The 25,012-nt window shown below is 31.4% G+C and overlaps 1 protein-coding gene and 1 non-coding gene across 2 annotated transcripts; one reads left to right on the top strand and one right to left on the bottom strand.

The window, feature by feature from the left end:
- Positions 1-3,120: 3,120 nt before the first annotated feature.
- Positions 3,121-4,396, bottom strand: LOC18109949 (E3 ubiquitin-protein ligase ATL41). The gene has a single exon (XM_006388184.3). The coding sequence runs from the start codon at positions 4,012-4,014 to the stop codon at positions 3,334-3,336; it is 681 nt and encodes a 226-aa protein (XP_006388246.1). The 5' UTR covers positions 4,015-4,396; the 3' UTR covers positions 3,121-3,333.
- A 1,289-nt stretch (positions 4,397-5,685) lies between these two features.
- On the top strand, positions 5,686-5,759 carry TRNAI-UAU (transfer RNA isoleucine (anticodon UAU)). Its single transcript has one exon. It is a non-coding gene; the product is annotated as a tRNA-Ile (tRNA).
- Positions 5,760-25,012: the final 19,253 nt, after the last annotated feature.

A 25,012-nucleotide genomic window follows, 5' to 3' on the forward strand; every position in this document is an offset into this window, starting at 1 on the left:
ATTAAAAAAAAATTAATTTCAAACAAGGATCCAAAGCAAAACAAACAATTAAAAGAATAAGAATAAAATCTAACATTAAAATAAAATGAATTAAAATAATGAGGGTAAAATTGAAAAACAAATTCAGTTAAGGAAATGATATTAAAAAAAATAAAAATCAAAAGAATGAGAACCATATTTGATATAAAAATCAAATAAAACTAGGTGGTAAGGGATGAAATTAAAAAAAATTATAAAATGTATCCCAAAAAAAATAAAAAGCAATCAAAAAAATAAAGAATACAATTGAAATAAAAGCATATGGGAGGACAATTTTTTTATTTTGCTAGAACAACGTGAATCCCGGTAAATAGAGAGAAAAAAGTTTTATCGTCGTCAAACCACTATTCGTAATGTCACACGTACCATCTCATTGGATGTGCCGCCACTCAACTCTTTGAATGACACGGTGGTTGGACATTCTTGGCCATCGTAGGAGGCTGCACAAGCCGCCTAAAGGGCATGAGTGACCCTCACCTGGTGGCACGTCCCTTTTCACATACTAGTCATTTTTTAAAAAAATAATATTTATATTTATTAAAATATAAAAATACCCCTCAGCCAACATAATAATAACAAAAAAAAACTTAAAGAAAAGACCAAAAATCCCCTTAACATCAATTTAATAATTTTATGATTAAAAATAATTAAATCATTTTATTGTGCTTAGAATAACAAAAAAACTAAAAATTCCTTGAAGGGTGGTTTTATATTTTTTGTATTTAAAGGTAAATAAATTATTTCATTATGAAAAAAATATGTGAACATTAATGTATCCTCATCAATTTGTTAATGACTAATAATAAACTATAAAAAAAAATATTATATTATCCCCAAAGCAAGTTAACGGGTTTCGTTTGAGAATGGTAAATTAGTTATTGACTATATGAATTCTTAGTGAAATATGATCATGTGCACGATTAAAAGCTGTGTTTTTTTTTCCATAATAAATAATACTTTCTAGGATATAATATAGATAGGAAAAGACAAACATGGCTAGTATTGTACACGGTGATGCTACAATACTTTCACAACAAATAATGAGATGGGAGAAATGTGATGAACATGTCAACATTGATATAAAAGTTTCCACAACTTGGACCTGTTTGTTTGTTGGAAAGTAGTTTTTTTTAAAAAAATGAATTCCAGGAAAATGAATTATTTTTCGATGTTTGGTAGTGTAATGAAAAATAAATTGGAAAACACTTTCTAGTGTTTAGTTATGTCATGGAAAATGAGCTGGAAAATAACTTATTAATGTTTTATTTTCTCAAGTTTATTAAAATAATGAGAAACAAATCTTACAAATTAAAAATTTGAATGAGGATGAAATTAAAAAAAAAATTCATAAATTATCTCAAATAAAATAAATAATAATCAAAATAATAGAAATCAAATCTAAAAAATAAAATAAAAATGAAAGATGAAGAAATTAAAATAATAATAATTAACATTTCATAAATTATTTCAAATAAAATAAGTAACAATCAAAAGAATGAGAACCAAATTTGATAGATAAAAAATTTCAATAAGAAAATGATAAGGGAAAAGCAAATAACAATTATAAAAATAAAGACCAAAGTTAATATAAAAATTAAATTTTAAGAGATGAAATTGAAAAATAAATATTCAAAACAAAATATATATAGCAATCAAAAGTTTGAGGACCAAATTTGATATAATCAGCAAATAATATGATATTTTTAAATTTTTCACAACTTTTGGAAAGTATTTTCCGCCCAAATTTTTCAGGAAAACACTTTCCTGAAAACCAAGCCAAATTTTCCTTTGACTGGAAAGTGTTTTCCGTTGACCAACTTAATTTTCTAATGGCAAACAAACATAGAAAAATTTGAAAAGTGGTTTCCCGGAAATCACTTTCTAGGAAACAAACATGGCCTTGGAAACTATGCATACTTATAAAAGTTTTAAGAATTTAGAATTTTAATCTATGTACGTTGGATTTGTGAAATTATTATTTTTTATTTTCATTTACGTTATATTTTAACTTGTGTTGGTATTCATATTGTGATAATAAGCAAAGCATGTAGATAAATGAAATTATACAATGCTAAAAAGTTGTTTCAATTTGATATTAATTAGTATTTATTATCGAACCTCCAACTAAAACCGGACAAGAGTAATTAATTGTAGCATTATTAATTTTTAAACTCAAGTAAAAATATAATATATAATTTCCAAGAATAAAATAATTTTTTTTTTATATTCACCCGAAACAAGATAAAGAGATAGTCATCATGTTTTATATACCAATACCAAACATAATATTATCTGTTTTTTTTTTTTTTTGTCTTGTATACAAAAAAATAAATATCATTATTTTATGGACAATTTTTTCATGCTAATATCCTCATATACTAACGTGTGGGTCACTACGTCAATTAAAACGACATTGTTTTCTTTATCTTTATCTTTTTAGCGTTGACTTGGCCGGATCAAGCAAGTTTTATTAAGTCTTTAATTCAAGTATAAACTCACATCAAATCCAACAACGTTTATAATAATGTGACTCAAGATGCAGCCTCTTGTGTCCTGAATTGTTTTCAAATACTCCTTTATGTTTATTAGCATTATTGCATAGTTATAAGATAGCTTAGAGGTCTAGTCATGAACTGAGAGATCAATCTAAAAGTTGATAATTAACTCAAGTCTATTTTTATTTTATTATTTTGTTCAAAATGATATTATTTTAGATAAAAAAAGTTAAAAAAAAATTAAATGATATTATTTTAAGAAAAAAAAACATTAATTGAGTTTCATTTAAATTTTAACTAGGTCATATGAATTTGATCAAGTTAGCTCTTTAAACAATTCAAAAACATATTTGGCAAGAGTTAGACCCGAGTGAGTCATCGAATTCACTAGTTGGGCTAGGACATGCTTGATAACTATGCTTTAATGGCGCCATTTATTGTAATTCCATCCCAAGAGTTGAAAATAAAGCTTGTTCATCACGTATGATGATCATCCGCTGCGAATTAAGTGTTTTTCTTTGGGGAAAAATGGATTTTTCAGCAAAACAATGATGCATGAAACTTAATAGAAAATTATACATAAATCAACCAAACATTAAAGCGAATTAATTGACAATATGCTCTCTGTTCTGTTTTACATGAAAAGCCTATCCAGGAAAACCATTCAAATAAGACTTTGAAAAAAAAAAAGACATGATTCAATATGAAGAAATGAATCTACACATACTCTTCCCCAAATTCTGATATACCTTTATTACCATAATGATACAGAACGAGTGGTAACAAAAGACTATAAGAATTACTTACCTATGACATAATATTCATCGTCCTCCGCACCAATTTCATCTCTACAGCTCCGAGTCCTTGATGATCTCTCCCGAGTAGGTATCCCGCGAAAAGATGTTACTCTCAAGTCTGATCCACCTTCTTTCTCTATTTGATCACCGCCATGTACCATATTCTCCTCTATAGGCGGAGCTGAAGGTTCGGCACCACTGTTCATGGCCTTCTCCCCGGCTGGCTGGATCATAGGCTCGGCGTCGGTTCGACATATGGGACATGTTGAATGTGACCCAAGCCACATATCAATACACTCTACATGAAACGTGTGTTTACAATTTGGTAACACCCTAACCGTGTCACCTTCCACTATCGTACCCAAGCAAATCGAGCACTCCACAGGTTCACCGTGATCAGTCTGGTCAGCTAGCTTATATGTGAACAAAGGAAGTGAGGATATGACCAAAGGATCAAGCCCTCGCTTGGGTGGCTCAATAGATTCTTCTATATCCGGTGTGGTTTGCCTTCCTAGACCATGAAAGAATATGGCATGGCGTCTCCTTTGGCTTCTTAGCCGATGTCTAGAGTAAAGATGGAGAAGAACTAACAGCAACACAAAGCCGAAAGAACACAAGAACATGGCAAGCATGACCTTCTGGCTGACACGTTTCTTGTGATCATCATCATCAGAACCACCCATAGTTACTTTAATTGACGAAAGGGATGTTGATCAAGTTCTTGTTTTTCTTGATTTCTGATCAATTTTTTTTTGTGTAAAGAAGTTGTTCACATTTTTAAGCTTTGCTAATTTCAATAACAGAATATGTTGGGTGAGGCTTTGGAAGATGTTGCTGGAGTAGGAAACCTTTGCACCCGAATCTTGACTCTTCAGGATGCGGTCATGATCTCTTAGCACTATAAGGATTATTTATATTGGTATGAGGATTAAAGGTCAAGATATTACCATTTGCGCAAGTAAAGAAAGATGGGAGGAAAATTCAAGTGTCTTTACTTGAAAAAGACAACCTGGTACCAGAGCAACGAGGGACGTGCTCCTTGATGATTGGACAAGATTTCCCAAATAACAAGTTCTAGGAAGGTTCCGCATGGAAGAAACGCAACGGAACCTACTCACTTTATGTCAGTGGGTTTCTAGATTATCATTGGGGAAATAATTGTTTTAGAAATGAAGAAGAGTTCATATGTGATGAATAAAATAAAAGTTCACTAATTTGTAATGATTAAGTAGTAATGTGCTTTTTAAAAGGTTAATTAAAATAATATTTTTTTATTGAAATTAATTTTTGATATTAATATATCAAAAAAATTAAAAAATATTGAAAACAAATAAACTTTAACAAAAAAAATAAATAAATTCAACGTTAATTTCCAACCATCACTGTATTAAAGTGGGCCGCGATGACCTGGTTGCGTTGGCCTTGAAATTTCTCAGTCCAAGGTGCATGTTTTTCTCCTCTTTACGTAATCTATTACCTTATCATCGACTTTTTGAGCTATTTTAACCACCACAAAACTTCCTTGAGTTTTTAGTCAATGGACCATCAATCTCTAAGCCCACTTTTCACTTGATGTGGGGACTGGGAAAAAGAATTATTCACCAAATTTGAATTTTCTCAGGCAAACATCGGTTACGTATTTATATTTTGAGAATTAAGTTTTACTTTGAAATGATGTTAAGAATTGAGAAGTTGGGAAGATATTTATTTGTTATATTTGAATTCCATAATCTCCAGATAAATTATTGAATATATATTTTGATTGCTCCTCTATAGTTTTTTATTTTTTAATTTTTAAAAAATCACTAGATTTGAGTGTTTTAAATCTTATAAATTTTACATTGAAAACTAAAACCTAGCTAAAACCCACACAAATATATAAGAGGTGTAAAGCAAAACGATTAATAATTAATTCAAGAGGTTTTTTAACCCCAAATATATATATATATATATTTTATTAATGTGAGTATAAGAATCAATTTACGTATATTTTAATTAATCTCACGATGCGGAAGTAACCCAAATATATTAGAAATATATGTTGTGGACCTTCTTAGCTTGAAATCATTGATTATAATTTATTCTATTTAGATTCAGGCTCTACACATCTATTTCTTTTGAGCTTTTATCGTGTAAATCACAGGGAGATAGGATAATGGGGTAGCCAAATATCCTTTTAGACTTTTGTAAAAAAATCGTTTAGAAGAACCCTCCCTACAATAGAAACGTAGTCCACTTGGACTTTTCTTTTGCTTTTCATAATTCCATCCATTAAAGCATAGTATCTAAAAAGGGAGGGGGGGGAGGGAACACTTATGGTCTGAATATAAAAACTAGAGTTCATATACTATAATGGTCCCGTAGCTCAGTTGGTTAGAGCGTTGGTCTTATGAGCCGAAGGTCGCGGGTTCGAGCCCCGCCGGGACCATTAGTATTAGTGTCACCCTTTGCTTTTTTTCTTCCTTTTTTTTTCGACCAGTCTACGGCTCACAAACAGTAACCCTAAGTCCTAACTACCAGCACCCTCCAACCCACCACCAGCTCACAAATAATGAATCACATAAATAGTTGTTTTATCTTTCAATTATATTAATGAAGTGTAAAGCTAAAACGTGGGAACTTTTCATTGTTTATTAACTTATTATTCATCCTCTCGTATATGGACTCCAGCAGTGAAATATTTTAAAATTTACAATTTGATTCTCAAATTTATTTATTGTTTTGCATAATTAAACTTATTTTAGCCCAAATCAGAAGTCAATTGCATGATTTTTTAGGAATGAGAATTGAATTAAAAGAAAGGAGACTAAAGTGATAAAATCAGGTAACATTAGTGGCATGTATGTAATTTGCTTGAAAAAATCATATTTGTCCCTTATTGTTTTTTAAGCAATTAGGTATCTAGTCCCTATAATTTAAAAAAAAAATATTTTGATACCAAACTTTATTTTTCACTTTTTTCACTTTTTGTTTTGTAGAGGAGAGAAAAGGGGTCACCAGATTCTGCCTTAGAGAAAAAAAGTTGTCGTTGGGAAAGATATAGGCCACCGAAACGTACACTTTTTATGTAACAAGGTTCCATATAACGAGGGAGTTAGAATTATGTGTTTTTCTTACATTGAAAACACCTATAAAAACATATCTGAATTCGGGAAGATTTTTTTGTTTTGGGTTGATTTCGGGTTTTGGGCTGGTTTTTTGCACTTTTTAGATGCCATGGTTTGGTTTAATAAGGTTCTTAGGTGTTTTGGATAAAGAAGGGTTTGAAAATGGGTTTTTAGATGGAAAACATCATGGACTTCATTTTCCCAGCCACCACCGGGGCTGAATTCTGGGATCTCAGACAACGCGTAATCTTTTTTAAAAGAAAACACATTGGGACAGACAACATGTCGTCAACCCCTTTAACTTAAAAATATATATATATAGGCCTGCACACAGGCCCTATCTATTTGGGCCAAGGAAATTGCCTGGCCTCATTTTTTTTCTTTTTAAAATTTTTTTAATTAATAAATGTTTTTATATGTATTTTAAAAAACAATTAATATTTTAATTAATACCTCTTCTCTATGATTTTTTGTTGTTGCTTATTTAGCTTTTTTTTTTAAATAGCAATTATGTTTAATTATATTGGGTGAGTTTAATTTGTTAAGAAGTTAGTATGACTCATCTGTAATTTTTTAATGTATTTTATTTAGATTAAATTTTTTTTTATAATTGTTTGAATATGTGCAGTCTTGCATAATATTTTTTTAGTTTTATTAAATAAATTTTATATATGTGTTGATCTTTATTATAAATTAATTTTAATAAATAAATTTATTAAAACACAACTAGTTAAATAACTCATGTTATGATATTAAATATCTTGATTTGTCATTCAATTTTTCCACTTATATTTTTATTTATTGTTAATGATTTTTTTTTTCATTTATTTACACAATAGTTTATGATTTATATAATTGGATGAGTACATAAGTTTTTCGATTTACATTTATAATTTGTTTTTAATGTAAAAAAAATATGTTGAAAAATTCTACATGTTCAATTTTTTTTATCATGTATTGGTGTTTCAATTTAATCCTTATTCTTATAATTTATTTTTTTCATTAAAAAAATTAATTGTTTTTAATTTCACCCTTCAATCTAAGTTGATAGTGTATTTGTTTTTTCATTTTCGTTTTCATTCTTTTTCTTTTCTTTTCCTTCTGTTAATGTTTTTGTACTTTTCAATTTAAATCTCAAAGTGGAAATTTGTTGTTGCCCTTTAATTTAATATTTATTTTGATTTTAACTTTTATTCTTTTAATTGCTATTTTTAATTTTTAATTTTTTTTTTAATTTTTTTTCCAATTTCATACTTCAACATTTCATTTCCTAGAAATTGAGTTTCATGATTATGTCATGTATGGTTCTTCAAGTCTGATAACTCGAGTCAAATGTTGATATCCTTTTTTATCTTATTTTTTATACATATATTATCCTTTGATATTGTTTTTTTTTTTTAATGGCTTTGTAGTTTTCTTTAGTTTTTTTTTCCATCGAATTATCCCAACATCATGACCTAGAATACTTATCTATCGTGCTGGCTCAGGTTGACCTGACCTTATTCTTTTATTTATTTATTTTTTATGTAGTTTTGATTTTTTTTAATTTAGAACTTTTTTTTATATTTTTAAAAATAATCTGTAAGTTTGTATTTCATTTCTCTGTGATTGTTTTTGCTCATTTATCCTTTTTTAAACGGTTATTATTTTTTAATTATATTAGAAATGTTTAATTTTTTAATAGATGGGTATGATTCATTTGTAATTTTTATATATTTTATATATATTAAATTTATTTTTAGAAATAAAAAATATTTATTTCGTACAATATTTTTAATATATGCAGCTTTATTTCTTTTAATTTCGTACAATATTTATATATTTTATAAAATGTTTTTTTCTTTTTATTTTATTCAATAAATCTTATGTGGGAGTTTATTTCTATTTCAAATTGATTTTAATAAACAAAATCATTAAACACAAACAAGTAAATGATCCATATTACGATATTAAATATCTTGATCTATATTTATCTCTTAATTTTTTTAATTTTATTTTTGTTTAAGAAAAAAAGTTGCAAAGCCAAAATTGGTTTGTTGGGGGGTGTCTTTTTATTATTATTATTGAACTTGAATTTTTTTTCATCTATTTTGTTTATCATATTGTCAAAATAATAGTTTCAGAGAAAAGCCATGTTATTAAACTTTATAAAATCCATGGACATGTTTGCAGGTTTGACCGGTTGACCTGGTTCGTAAATCTGAAGAGTTTAACTTTTGTTTTTGTCTTTTAATTATTTTTTTCAACTTCTCAGTATGGGGTTGGTTTTTTTATTTTGCGGCCATCTATTTTTTATATCATGTAGTTAAATAAAAAATAGTTTTGAAAAAAATAAATTATAATCCCATTAGAGTCCAAAACCCGGTTCACAGGTTTAGCGTGCTAACTTGGGTTACTCGGTTCATAGGTTTGATGAGTTCACCCACTGGCTGGATATACTTTTTTTTCTTGTTTTTGGTCAACTAATTTTTTTTTCTCAATTTTATCTTTTAATATTAGATTGGTTTGGAAATAAATTACATGATTTATTTTTGTTTGCTTTCTATAAGGTTATCATTGTCTCAAATAAGTTTTTATTTTTAGGTTGGTGCTCAATTTTGCAACCATATATTTTTATCATATAATTAAAAAAAAGTTATTAAACTCAATGGAGTCCATGACATGAGTCGTTGGGGGACTGAGATCGATCTAATCTATCATTGTTTCAATATATTTTTAAAATAAAAAATTATCATCTTGAAGTTTTTTTAAAAATTAAGCCATGTTTTTATCAATTATCAAAATTACATTTAAACTTATGAAATCTATCAATTTAGATTAGGCTAGCTACCGTACAATTTAGTTGGAAACTAGAGGTAGGCAAATAGGTTAGGTTGTGAGTTTTGAAAATTTACTCACTAAGTCAAGTTTAATAACACAATAAAAAAGTTTTAACCCGTAGTAGAGCACGAACCAATAGACTAGTTCATAAGTAAAATAATTCTCTTTTCTTTATTAAACCATTATATTCAAAGAATGAAAAATTAAAATCAGGTTTTATTTATAATTATCTTTAAAAATATATTCATTATCTATCTATTCAATATTTTATATAAAGCACACTATATTCAAACAGGAAACACAATTACAATTTTCATATCATTAAGATAAAAAAAAAATCAATATATATATGGAAATTGCAAGTTGTTTCTTGAAAAAAATATTTGCAAAAAAAATCACCAAACACAGAGGTAGGAAAGAAATGATAAAAATCATGATTGGTGTTTAACGAATAAAATACAGCAGCATGAATATAATTATATGAAACTTCATGACAATTTTATTATTTTTTTAGGTGCTGTGTTTTATTTGTGAAAAAGAATATGTGATATTTAGGTTTAGCCCTTTTATCATTGTAAAATAGAGGGGTTTTTTTCATGGATCTTTCTTAGAATGCACATTATTTGATGCAGATGGAATATATGATTTTTATGTGTATTTATTATGAATAAAATTCTAATCTATAATTCAATATTGTTGATTATGAAAATTAAAACATTCAATTTATATTAATTAACGTGTATTTTTAGGACATGTACTAGAAAAATCCTTATTCATTAATAGAGTTCTCCAAATAAGGATTTTCAAAATAACCTTTCTTTTCTTTATTATTATCAATCATCACACACTTAATTGAGGAAAAAATAAATTAATATAGAATTATATTAGGCTGAAGAAAACTTTGTATTTGTTTTTCCCAGATTAACAATGTTTTAAACTCGAATTCAAATCCTTCGTCTAGAACCTTTATTCTTTGGAGTTTGTCTTTTGATCCTGGGCATACCTAAAAAGTCTTCCAACTACGGACCTTGTCTTGATTGGGACCCTAATGAATTTTGTTTCTCAATTGGAACTTATATTTAAAAATCCTCAATCAAGTTCTTATGTCTAAATTCTTCTAGAAATTTTTTTATTTTTATAAGATAATAACATTTCTTATAAAAAACAATTGAATGGAATTCATGAACAAAAATATAGACAAAGATCAAATTCAATTGAGAATTTATAAAGCTTTCGGAATCTAATGGACATAAAAATTGTTTGAGAGCCTAATCAAGATTTTTTTTATGTTTGCCCTTTTATTTTTGTCAAATAGACCAGGCCATGTTGATTATTTATGCTAAAGTTCTCCACTTTGCATTTTCTCTCTCGTATCCTTCTTATAATATACTATGTGATGGATCAATGTGTTTTATACATGTTATTTTTGTTTAAAATTCATATTTAAAAAGGAGATAAAAAGCAAGGTGATGACCCAATATTTCTTGGTTCAGCTATGCGCTGAGCCCAAGTACATATAGGCTGGCAACCCGCTAGACTCATATTATTGGGCTCAATATCTCATCAAATCTAGATAAATGTAAAACTAGTGATCTTTCTAAGCCTCATATTGGATCACAAGTCTTTATTTGTTCTTATAATGACCTTTAACATAGAAAGTTAAGGTCAAAGATATCCATCTCTCTACACCCTTAAATATATAAAAGTTTTCAGAAAAACATGATATTTATCCTTTATTAAATGATGTGTAAGAGATATTCATCTTTTATTAATGATGTGTGTCGTGACATGCACGAAGTCGAATAATAGAGTTGCCTCTTAGAAATGAGAGGTGTTTGGGCTTAATCATAAAGGCCTGCGAGAGTCTGGGTAAGATGACTAGTTGTGTAAGGAGAAGATGCATCACCCCCGTTGCACTATACCTAAGGTAAGTTGCATTGTTAATCGATTTTTAATCTAAGTCATTTTTAATCCAAGAGCTGCCTCTTGGAAATAAGAGGTGTTTGGGCTTAATCATAAAGGTCTGCAAGAGTCTGAGTAAGGAGACTAGATGTGCAAGGGGAAGACATATCACCCCCATTGCACTATACCTGGGATAAGTTGCGTTGTTAATTGATTTTTAATCTAAGTCATGTTTCTATTTATTGGTTTTATCTAAGGTTCAAGCCAGATCTCCTCTCATGAGGAAGTCTCTACCTTATCGGGTTAAATCCTAATTGTTCTAAGGTTCTAATTTTAGCATCGTACTTATCCCCTATTTCATATCTTTAAAACCTAAAGATATACTTTATAATGTAATTTTATACCCTCAAATATCAAAGTCTACATCTAAATCTTAACACTCCAAATAATAAACTAATAATTGTTGTGGGATTTTTAACATTTTGGTCAAATCCTAATAGATGATCATAAATTGGTTATGATATCCATTTTATATTTTTAAAAACATAATAAAAAAAATACAATTTTGTTTTTTTAAAAAAATATGCATGAAAATTTATAGAATGTGATCGTATGTAATTAAAATATTTTGTTAATTAATTTTTTTTTTCCTTTTTTCTTCTTTTTTTTATCATTCATTTAACACAATATAAAAAGTAATAAAAAGAAAACACAACACACAAAAACACACACACACACACACAATGTTTTACTATATTTTTCTCACACACCCCACAATTGAAAATTTAAAAACAAATTCAAACACACACTAAAAATTTGAAAATTTCAAAATGGTATTTCCAAAGGTTGGAAACGGGTTGGAGAGACTGTTGGGAACTCAGGAAGATTATAGGGCTGGAGGAATAGTGGCAGTACGTGGGTTCACGTGCCATCACCAGGGAAGACAAAAAATGAGTGGATCAGGTAGATCTCCTCTTTTTCTTCACATATGTACCAATAGCAAGGGGTCACGCGCCTTTATCCAGGAAAACAAAAAATGGGTGGATCTGGTAGATCTCCTATTTTTCTTCATGTCTGTACTAATAGTGAGGGGTATCGCCACCAACAAAACCAAGAAAATCCTTAAACAGCCGGTTTCATTATTATTTTTAAATTTGCCTCTCTTTCTCTACTATAATTTATGTTCTTCTATTTTTAGATATGCTCCTCTCTATTTACTGCAGACGAGGGTTGTTATGGGTGGAGGAAGGTTGACGACGCAGCCACAAGAAAGAGAGAAGCGTGGGGAAGCTCATGTGCTATCATGGCTGACAGTGGCACTACTACTTCTCTTCCATTGCTGGTGGCTTGCAGTTTGCGTAGGGAGTTCACGATGGTAGTGAGATGATTAGATGAAGAGAGGGGCTGAGTTTCAGCCGTGTGTGGGTTGATGTTAGTGGCCAATAGTTAGTTTAGAGAGGAGAAGCAAATGACCATTTTACACTTATTGTTGGGCTGACGATGCTGCTGAGAGGAGGAAAGGAAAGAGTTTTGTTTATCCATGGTGTTAGTTTCAGTTCACAAATGGGAGAGGAAAATGAGTTTGGATAATGTATCAGTTGGTATTCCTTAGATGGTTGGACAAGGAAACAAGGGTGGATGATTTTATTTTTTTTGTCTTTGATAGTGATGGTGTCAAAGGAAAATGAACGAAACAAGAGTTTGTGTGTGTTAATGGGTTTGTTTAGGAAGGAAAATGGTGTGGATTAATGATGGTGGGCGAATGGTGGCTGAAGGAGAAAGAAGGACTGATGGGTCTTGGGTATGGCTTATTTCGGGTTTTTTCAGAGAGAGGGATAAAGGCCTATTGTTTCTTTCTTTTTTTTCTCTCTCTCTAGATGACAGCTAGGTTTTGGTATAATGGGGCTAGGGTTTTTTTGTGTGTATGCATTTTGAAAGAGAATGTGGGAACAAAATTTTGGTCCCCTCCTCATTTTCCTTGTTTGAGATAGCCACCTATTTATAGGAAAAATAATTTGTCTTTTTCCTCCCCATTGCTTAGTTCCAAAAACACTTTGATCCCTTATTTTCTTCCTTTGCACTTTGGTCCCTTCATCCAAATATTTTTTATTATTTTTTTGAAAAATGCTTGAAAAAAGCAATGTCGACTCGATGAAAAAAATCAACGATTTTGAAAATGGCGCATTAAAAGTTGAACGCGTTGAAAAGAAATTGAAAATTTAAATTCTTTTCAGACGACGCTAAAAATGATGCAAATACATTAAGAACATATTTTTTTTATTTTTTTGTATTTTGAAAATATTTAGAAAAAACAGGCGGTTAAATATTAGGTTATGACAATTGCTCCTCTCTTTACAATGTTATGACAGAAAGTCTCGTAAGAGACTTTAGATAGCAAGCTTGTAAAAAAAAAGATAAAAGGTTATGGATTTACCATATCAATAAATGGTCAATCCTTCCAAAATTATGAGATATTCATAGATATCTCAGAGATTGACGGATTTTTAACAAAAGTTTTACAACTGAAAGCTCGAAACGAAATAGATAAGGCTTACTAGCGCACTATCTGGTTATGAGGGCTAGAAAGCACACTTAGAAATGAAAGAAATATAGCTAAAAAGTGCACTCAAAAGAAAATGGATATGACTAAAAAGCACAGTATCTGGTATGTGAAGGCTAGAAAGTGCATTTAGAAAGGAAATGGATAGAGCTAGAAAGCACATTATGCAGTATGCGAGGGCTAGAAAGCGCACTCAAAAGGAAAGAGATAGGAATAAAAAAATGTTATATCTAATACGTGAGGGCTAGAAAACGCACATTAGAGAATATAGATAAGGCCAGAAAGCACACTATCTGATGTGTAAGGGCTAGAAAACGCACTCAAAAGAAAATGGATAGGGCTAGAAAACACATTATTTGATGGTTGAGGACTAGAAAGTGCACTTAAAAGAAAATAGATAGGGCTAGAAAGTGCATTCCGGAGAAAATACATAGGATTTGTAAGGGAAAAAATGATGTTTATGAAAAACTGAAAGATTTTTTTGAAATGTTATAATTATATCATGTGACTTACCTATTGGTAAAATTCAAAGATTTTTTAAATAGTTAAATTGTTATGTGTAACCTGCCTAGATGAAAAACTCAACGATGTTTTGAAATTGTCAAAATTTCATGAGGGATTTGCCAGGTGAAACATGCGAAGTCTTTTTAAAATGGTTTCATTGCAATAGGTGACCTGTCCATATGAAAAATTAAAGGTTTTTTTTTAAATTGTCAAATTTTCATGGGTAACCTGCCTAGGTGAAAATACAAAGATTTTTCAAAATAATCTTCAAAATAGTCTAATTGTAATGGGCGACCTGCCTAGATGAAAAATGACTTACCTGGCGTAAGGATTTGGCTAGAAATGTCTTAATTTCATAGTTGAGTCTAAAACTTCTTGATGGCAGAGCGAGATTTCCTGATTGCAGGTTTGATTTCTTGATGACAAGGTTGAATGGAGATTTCCTAATGATAGGGATGAATGAAGATTTCCTTTCCTGATTTTTCCATGCTAGGCTTCTTGTTATCTGTTAGGATCCTTACTAGGCTTAGAAACTTGTTGGGTCTTCTATGCTAGAGCCTTACTAGACTCTTTTTTTGTTGAAACCATGTTTGCTCTTTAATCTTTGGGAGCCTTACTAGGCTCAGAACCTTGCTAGGCTTAGAACTTTGCTGGGTCCTTTTTTATGGAGTTTTGCTGGACCCTTTCTTTGTCAAAACTTTGATGAGTTTTTAATCACTAGAGCCTTGCTGGGCTCAGAACCTTGCTAGTTTCTTTTTGCTGGAGTCTTGATGGACCTTTTCTTGTTAAACCTTGTTGGTTTTAAGATTATCTTGAGTCTTGCTAGGCTTTGGAATTTTATTGGATTCCTTCTTTGTTGAAACCTTGTTAGGCTTTGAAAACCAAACCGCCTTGCTAGTTCCTATTTGTTGGAGTATTGCTAGACTTCATTAAGAATTATTTCTTATACAATTTCTACAAAAACATTATGCAATGATTTGATATTAAATGACATGCATGTATCCTTACCTAGTTGGAAATATAGGCCTCTCTTTCTTGGAAATCATCATTGATTGGTGGAAAGGTTTGCTACTACTGATCTAGCCCTTTGGTTACTCAGTTTAAAACTTCATCCCATTTGAGTTTTCCCATGTGATCAATGTGTTTGATTGCCTATTCACTGCATCAACCCGCTTAGGTTTTTCCCATGTGATCAATTGTGCTTGATTGCTTCTTTATTACAAAACCTTAACTTTTAGGTGATACATAAAGCATTGCTCAACTAACCATTCTTCAAGAAATGACAAAATTCTTAGCCATGATGTTCCCCATATTCAGATGATGCATCCTGATTTGTGATATTCTTACATTATTGCCCGCTCATTTTGATGGAGAAGTGGCACTCCATTACTCTCATGTTTTGAAGAATTTCATCAAAACATTTGTTGTTAATAACTGTTGCAAATTTCCCCCAACTAATACATTCATGTGATAACATTTTTCAGGTATCATAACCATCCTTCAAAGGGTAAACTGATTTTTCAGATATGAAGATGCTCCTCAAGTGTAGCATTACTCTCAACCGCTGATGGAATTCATCAAATCATATACTGTCTTTGAGCAATGTTGCCCATAGTTGATCTAGTCATGCTTGTCATAAAGAGGCATTTATCATCGTCCAATGTTATTCATAACTTTGATGGTTTTGTCGAATCATCATTTGATTACATGTTTGTTGCCCCCCAACGAATCTAGATATTATCTGTTATCTCTCTCAGGATTCACTAAATTACCCCTCTGGCTACTCGACTTTTCAAAGGAATGTCAATGACATTTATGTTAAGGACTTTGCAAATTCAGTCAAGAACCTCTTGTGTTTGAAAATAACTTCCTTGTTTTAGAGTCAACTCATAAATTTCAAGGATCATGCGCATTCAAGTCTAATTGTTGCAAAGAAATCATGAGATGTAATTTTAAAAGTGTTTATTTGATCGTAACCCTAAGACAAGTAATTCATCACTAAGATGCATATTTCATATGTTTCTGATCGAGAATTGACAGGGTAATGGTTGAACAAGAAGTGTTTGCTCAAAGTTGGGTTATTCATGACTCAAATGAATTTTTGCATTTTGAAAATAGAAATTTACCCGATGTAAGCTTAAAACAATTTTGTTTTGAATTTCTTATAATTTCCAGGGGTTTTAGTGTTTCTTTAGGAAAACAATGATTTGATCTGGTGAAGGTAAATGAAGAGGTGACCTTCTGATTTCATGAGTTTTAAAGCAAGAGGCTCGAGTAAAAACTTTAAGTTTTGTGGAGAAAAATTTATCTCATTTTCTTTTATTTTTATTTTATCAGCATGGATAATAACGAGTAGTTTTGTTCGCAATGTCATGATTCTTGTTAAAAAGTTCTTTGCATTTTGAGAACGTTATTTTTTAGTTCACCTTGCTTGATTAGAAATGAGTTTTATATGCATATAATGAGGATATGACTCTCAGTTATGAAAGAAAAGGATTTGTAATCTCAAAGAGTGTTTCATGGTTTTAAAGACTTAAGATCATTGTCATTGTCTCTTGCAATCTTTTTCATTCATATTTTTTTGGTTTGCTCTTTTTGTTCCCTTTTTAATAGGGCATCCTTATTTGTTTTGACCTTGATTTGGTCATTTTTACTTTTCATTTGGGTATGCCCCTTAGCATTTGGATTTCTCGGGCTCTTTGAATTTTCCATAGTATCTTCTCAATCTTTGATCTTTGAATTTTATTTCCCCCCCAATATGGGGTGTGATCCTAGTTAGAATTGACCTTTGACTTTTGGAATTTTTATTTGCTCAGTTTAGGATGTCGCACCCGACATCGCGGCGGCCCACAAAATAATTCTCTTGAATTATGGAAAAAAGAATAGATTTCTGGCATCTTGTTCTTTAATGGGGAATGGTATTGTTTAAGGAGTCGTCACCTAGTATTATGGTCACTAGGAACCCTAACTGGTCAACAGAGATTCTATGGTTCGGGACTAGTTACGTAAAAGGGAAGATATTATCACCCCTTAAACGTTCTGCCTAAGGCAAACTGCATTGCTGTTTTTTTGTCTTAAATTGCTAAATCTTTATTGGTTTACATTCTGATGATTTATTCACAATATTCTTGACTCTGGCGTCAGTGAATATTCAACTACGGATAATTCCAACTCTGGCGTTGGTAACTATTGCGTAGCTATAAAATAAATTCAGATTAATATTTTTTATTCCTGACTCTAACGCTAGTGAGTAAACAAATAAACTAAATTTATGCATTCACATATTTTTTTTATTTTTTATGTAGTTAAATAAAAAAAACAAAGAGAATAATTAAATCAGTATTTTTATTCCTGACTCTGGCGTCAGTAAATAAATAAATAAAAATAATTTATTTTTCATACATGCACGTATATTTTTTTGCTAAATAAAAAAAATATAACGAATAAAAATAATATAAACTTAAACTAGTATTTTATTCCCGACTCTGGCGTGGGTGAATAAACCAGTAAATTTATATTATTTTTATTCATGCATACACATATTTTTCTATTTTTCTATTTCTCCTATTTTTTATATTTTTTATTATTTTTGGGGCTGGGCCCAGCTCAACCCACATGGGCTGGGCTAAGCCCAGCCGGCCCAGCCCAGTCACTGGCCCAAGCCAGTGGCCCGACTGAGCTAATTAAGGTGCACGCGTGAAACAAATTCACGCGTGCAATCAGAGGTGATGCCTTAACAGTTGTTATTGTTTGTGCATTTCAAGGCAGTAAGTTATACACCTAATTATTTTTACAATTGCACAATTTCAAACAAGAATGAAAAGAGGATGAGAACGGCCTACCTGCTTCTGGAGATTGCGAGGAGGCTTGCGGCACAGTGATTTTGCTCTCGTCTGTGTATGACCTTCCCCTTTCTGTTTTCCTTTTGTTTCTGTGATGATGAAGGTCACGGCTTGCTGCTTGGGTTCTTCTTTTTTTTGGTTTGCAGGGGGGCGATTGAAGACGATGATATTAGTGTTGGGTTTACTGCTTGTATTGGCCTCTGTTTTATGGGTTTCTGTCCTCTGTCTCTCCCAGTTTTTCTTTCGTTCCCAGTCTCTCCGTCTCTTTGTTTTGCCTTCTCCCTTTTCCCCCTCTGGTCGCCTTTGTTCAGCCTTTATAGAGCCAGCAGCAGCCTCGGTGGTGGTAACAGTTGCCCCCCACCCTAAATGCTCCGTAACCGACGCCTTCAATGAAGAAAACATCCGTGTTAGCTGCCAACGGACGAAACGTCTCTGCCTTTAATGGCAGAGCCGTTGCAGAGTAAAGAGACGGTGAACAGTCGTTGCAAAACGACCCTGTTTTGCTGGCTGCAAATTTGGTCCTTGTAATTCTTTTAATTTTGCAATCAAACCCCTGGTTAAAATATAATTGGATCCTTACATTTCTGCGCCATTTTCAAGTTGGTCCTTGGATTTTAATTTTTGCAATTTAGACCCCAATTAAACCCCAAACTTTGATATTTCTTCGATTAAGTCCCTAATTGGATTAATTAAATTAATTTTCAAGCTTAATTAAGTCTTGGATTAATTAAATTAATTTTCAAGCTTAATTAAGTCTCAAAACTTATCAATTCTCCAATTAAACCCTTAATTGGATTAATTAAATTAATTTCAAACTCAATTAAATCTCAAAACTTATCAATCATGTTGCCTTTAACCCAAATTTTAATTCATTCTTCATTTATTTCATTTTACTTGTTTTTTCATCATTATCATAATTTTTTTATCCTTTTCAGTAAATAAAATAATAATAATAATAATTAAAATAAAATGGTCAAAAATTGGGTTATGACATAGGAGGTGATCCCAATCAGGGTTTTTACAAAGAAAAACTTGTTTAGGTTCAAACAGAGACCATGAGGGATATATTTTAGAATATGAATAGATAACAAAGATGACCTTTCATTGTTTCAAGCAAAAGTGATTAGAATCGATAAATTTTATTCTTGTTTAGTGTTGTTGTTAAGAACTTTCGCATAAAGACTTATGTTTTTATGAATCAATGACTAGCAATCGAACTACATGCAATTATGCATACAACTAAAATATGGCCCAGAAGACATGGGGTGCGAGCTTTTTATGCATTTTTTATTTTTCATGTCTTGATTCAAAATTTTTTAGTCACTTCAGAATTAGAATTGCTTGAATGATTTGTTTTCCATTTTATAAAATGTGTTTAAATACCGTTTTAAGCAAATATCAAATTATTTTTAAAACAAAAAAGCAAATTCAACTTTTCAAGATTATTTTGGCAAAGGGGATTTTTCAAAATTAATGTGGCCGAAATGTTTTGAATGGAGTCATGGAGTCAATTATGAAAGTCAATTTTATGAGTTTCAAAAAGACAAGAATTGCCTCTTAGCATTTTGCATAACGCATCTTAGGGTTTGATCATTCTATCATTATATTTATCCAATCATGGACAAACAACATAATGCCAAGTTATTATTTTCACAAAAACATCTTTCGATTCCTAAACAATAAAGAGACTAAAAAGGCATGTTTCATTAAAATGTATGATGCAATCTCAAAACCAAAATGCATAATAGCAAAGTTTGATATATACCACACTTTTTCTTAGATCAAATTTTCCAGCAACATTTATGTCTTATCAGTGTTTACCAACCACTTGTTGTACTTATGATAATCTAGTAACAATGTGGTGGATGACATTATCCTTCACAAACTCGACTTTCCCCTTACTTACCAGCTTCTAGACTTGGTATATGAAATTCTAGTAGCTTTTATTGAATGTTCGAGGATCTCACATGATGTTCATATGTTTGGTTAGGCTCATACCACTTCAGGTATGGTGGGTGGAATGGTTTCCATGAAATCAAAGTGATTTGTCTCATACTGACCAATTTCTCAAACATCTCTCTCAAAGGCAAGGGAAGAGGTGGTAAGGCCTTCTAGTTTTGTTGTGGATGTCTTGGTATCCTCTTATTGTTCTTTTGCTTCTTTTGCTTCTTTGGCTGATTTTAGTTGAATCCCAACTGGTGGACCTCGTTGTCTTCTTTATTTTTCTCGACAGTAATTCTACCTGCTCTTATAACTTGCTCGATTCTCTCAGTCATCAACACTATGCCGGTGAAGTGTTGAGCTAGGTCACTGATCAGATAGTCAAAATAAGGGTCTTCAAAAGTATTAGAGAATAGATTGACTATTTCTTTCTCAAGGAAAGGTGGATAAACTTGAGCAACCTTCTCTCTCCACCATTAAGTATGTTCTTGCACTGATTCATGGCTTCCTTTCCTTAACACTAATAGACTATATCGATCTGGAGCCATATCCATACTGTATTTATGCTACTTGATGAATGCATTCACAAGGTCTTTCCATCTTTGAATCTTGGTGTTATTTAGCCTCACATACCAACTTGGTGCTACCTCACTTAGGTTATCCTGAAAGAAATGCATTAATAATTTTTCATCGTGCACAACTTTTATTATCTTGTTTCCATAAAAAACAATTCAGTGAAGTTGTCACCCTGTCATGATGTGCACAGATTCAAATGGCAGAGCTGCCTCTTAGAAATAAGGGGTGTTTAGGCTTAATCATAAAGTTATGATAAGAGGAAGTCGCCATCTAGTATCAAGGTCACTAAGAAACCTATAGTCTGCGAGAGTTTAGGTAAGGAGACTAGTTGTGCAAAGGAAAGACATATCATTCTCGTTGCACCCTACCTAAGATAAGATGTATTGTTGATTAATTGTTAATCTAAGTCATGTTTCTATCTATTGGTCATATTTAAGGTTCAGGGTATATCTCTCCTAATGGGAAAGTCTCTACCTTATCGGGTAAAATCTTAATCATTCTAAGACACTAATTTTAGTATCGCATTTATTTTCTATTTTTTATCGTTAATACCTAAAGGTATACTTTATAGTGTAAATTTATACTTCTAAATATCAAAGTCTACAGCTAAATCCTAACACTCTGAATAATAAACTAATAATTGTTATGGGATTTTTGATATTTTGGCTAAAGACTAATGGATGATCATAAACTGGTTATTAATCCATTTTGTATTTTTCTTAAAACATGATATTAAAAAAAATACAATTTTGGTTTTTAGAAAATATGCATGAAATATTTTAGAATTTGGTCATGTGCAATCAAAACATTTTGTTAATTAAAACTTTTTTTTTCTTTTTTTTTTTATCATTCATTTAACATAAAATAAAAGGTAATAAAAAGAACACACAACACATACATACACACATTCTTTTTTACTATATTTTTCTCTCACACCTCACAATTACATATTTACAAATAATAAAAATTCAAAATTTAAAATCAAATTCAAACACACACTAAAAATTTTAAATTTGTTAAATGGTCCTTCCAAAGGTTGGAAATGTGTTGAAGAGACTGTCAGGAACTCATGAAGCATATTGGAAGATTCTAGGGCTAGAGGGACAGTGGTGACGCGTGGTCTCCACGTGCCGTCGTCACTAGCGATGCATAGGTTCACGCGTCGTCACTTAGAAAGACAAAAAATAGATGTATTTGGTAGATCTCCTCTTCTTCTTCATATTTGTACTAGCGGTAAGGGGTACCACCACCTGCAAAACCAAGAAAAATCCATAAACAATTGGTTTTATTATTTTTTTAGATTTGCCTATCTCTTTCTCTATCGTAATTTTTGTTCTTCTATTTTCAAATCTTCCCCTCTTTATTTGTTGCAAAAGAGGGTTATTATGGGTGGAGTAAAGCCGACGACGTTGCCACAGAGAAAAGAGAAATGAGGGGAAGCTCTTGTGTAGTCTTGGTTGAGAATGACATTACTGCTTCTTTTCCACCGCTGGTGGCTTGCAGTTTGTGTAGGGAGTTCACGATGGTAGTGATATGACCAGACGAAGAGACGGGCTGAGTTTCAGCTGTGTGTGGGTTGGTGCTAGTGGCCGACAATGAGTCTAGAAAGGAGAAGCAAAAGACCACTTTACACTTGTTGTGAGGGCTGACGATGTTACTAAGATGAGGAAAGGGAAGAGTTTTGTTTATCCTTGGTGTTAGATTTAGTTCATAAATGGGAGAGGAAGATGTGTTTGGATAATGTATGTGTTGGTATTCCTTAGCTGGTTGGATAAAGAAATAAGAGTGGATGGTTTTTTTTTTTTTTTTTTTGCCTTTGACAGTGATAATGTCAAGGGAAAATGAAAGAAACAAAAGCTTATGTGTGTTGATGGGTCTGTTTTTAAAGAAATTGGTATTGGATTGATGGTGGTGGTTGAATGGTGGCTGAAGGAGAAAGAGGGACTGTTGGATCTTGGTTGTGGCTTATTTCAGTTTTTTTTCAAGGAGAGGGGTAAGGGCCATTTGTTTCTATTTTCTTTTTTTTTTTCCACTGTAGCTGGTGGCTAGGTTTTGGTATAATAAGGCTATGGGTTTTTTTTTTATGTATTTTAGGAGAGAATTTAGGAACAACTTCTTGTTGTTTTTTTTATATATATTATCTAGTCCCCCTTCTTTTTTCTTATATGAGACAATTACCTATTTATAGGCAAAATGATTTGTCTTTTTCCTCCCCATTGCTTAGTTCCAAAAACACGTTGGTCCCTCATTTTCTTCCTTTTCATTTTGGTCCCTGTATCCAAATATTTTTTATTTTTCTTATTTTTTTTATTTTTTAAAAAAAGCAACGTCGAATCGATGAGAAAAATCAAAGATTTTGAGAATGACACGTTAAAAGCTAAACGCGTTGAAAAGAATTTGAAACAACGATAAAAATGATGCAAATACATCAAAAATATAATTTTTGTATTTTGAAAATATTTAGAAAAATAGGGGGTTAAGAATTGGGGGTTATGATAATGTGTAAGAGATATTCTATCCTTCTTCAATGTTATAAGCACAAGATGGCATTGCAGCCTTTCCTCTCAGAAAAACAAAAAAAAGACCTTCTTCAATGTTATAAGCACAAGATGGCATTGCAGCCTTTCCTCTCCTCTAAGAAAAACAAAAAAAAAGACCTTCTTCAATGTTATAAGCACAAGATGGCATTGCAGCCTTTCCTCTCAGAAAAACAAAAAAAAGATGACAAGATTCACGGACTATAAAAATACTATGAATCCTTAAAAGAAAAAGATTCTCAATCTCTATTCTCTACTGTATATTTTTTTTTTTCAGAGTCTCTCTAAAATTTATTTGCCTTTTCTTTAAAAAAGACACTTACTTATGTATTAGAGAGTTCTTAAATTCATCAAATGAGATATTTTACAAATACCAGCCACCAACCATCTTGGCTTACTAAACACCAAGTGTTAGGCATCACCTATCTTAGTTAAGAAGAATGGATCAGATTGTCAAAACCAAGAGATTAACCGATTATCCAATATATAAGCTTTGCTGAGTTACTTGGATCTTTTGAGACATCATTAATTGGTACCGTCTGTGGAGACTAATAAAAAAACCATCGATTGTTATTTTAGAACTAGTTTATTGGCATCCCTAATCACCATCAAAGACAAATAATCAAGACAGTTATAGAGTGGAATGTGTCATATATCTTTTTATAGTTATTGGTACATCTACTCCATCATAAATTCAAGAACTCTTCAATAAGAAGTAGGAGGCTATGCAGTAATTTAATCGCTCTAAGTTAGAGTGTGATTTCTTCTACTTGGCAATAGGCTTAGTGAGAGGAGCAAATTTATGTTATGCATTTGCAAACTTCACAAATGCAATTGAAGCCTTAAGATTTTGGAAAGCTTTCAATAAGTACAAGTGGAATGTTAGTTCAAACCATAAAATATGTGAAGTATCTTTGACAACCATCCAAGAGAAAAGGAAGAGTCTCTCTCACACCTAGCACTCTAATCAAATAAAAACTTACTATAGCCAATGAGAATAAGAATGTAAGTTTATGTATATGAATGACTAATTCAAAATGACTTCTTATTTTCTCTAGGTGATACTTGAGGAATTTCTCATAACCTTCCAATGATGGAATTGACTTAGTCTCCCTAATTCGATCACATAATTTACCTTAGAATGGATCAAAGTTTTCCTAGTGTAATTGCATAAATTACCTTGGAAGGGATTGATGTGGTCTTCCTAGTAAGATTGCACATTTCTTCAATGATGAGATATACATTGCCTCAACAATGAGGATTAATATAATCTCCTAGGGTAACAACACCATGACCTTCCAATGATGGGATCAACTTAGTCTCTCTAGTGTGATTGCATAATTTACCTTGAAATGGATCAAACTCTCCCTGGTGTGATTCATAATTTACCTTGGAAAAGATCGATGTGATTTCACTAATACGATTGCATATTTCTCCAATAATGAGATAGACACTACCTCGATAACCAAGATGGACTCAGTCTTCCTAGTGAGATTGCACATTTCTCCAATAATAAGGTAAACTGCCATTATTGAAGGGCACCTCTTTCAACAGAGTTTGGTCTATCCATCCTATTAACTTTGTACTCGGTTGAGCCGATACCAATATAATATATGTCTTCTCCTCATCAGAGCTCAAATGAGTTCTATTGTTGACATTAGAGAAAGGTACCCTTCAATAGTGGGGGTAACCCCAAATATGTTGCATCTCATCTCTAGAGTCTGTTGGCAAAGGTAAAGAAGAAACACATGTCATTACCACCATTAATACCGGTAACTAAATAGTAACAGTCCTATAGATACTAATTGTAGGCTCAATTATAATAAGCTTAAGAAACTTATCAAATGAGAATAAAATTATTCAACCATTGGGATACAACTGGTCTAAACCCA

The sequence above is a fragment of the Populus trichocarpa genome, chromosome 11 (genome assembly GCF_000002775.5).
Source record: "Populus trichocarpa isolate Nisqually-1 chromosome 11, P.trichocarpa_v4.1, whole genome shotgun sequence".
Classification (NCBI taxonomy): domain Eukaryota; kingdom Viridiplantae; phylum Streptophyta; class Magnoliopsida; order Malpighiales; family Salicaceae; genus Populus; species Populus trichocarpa.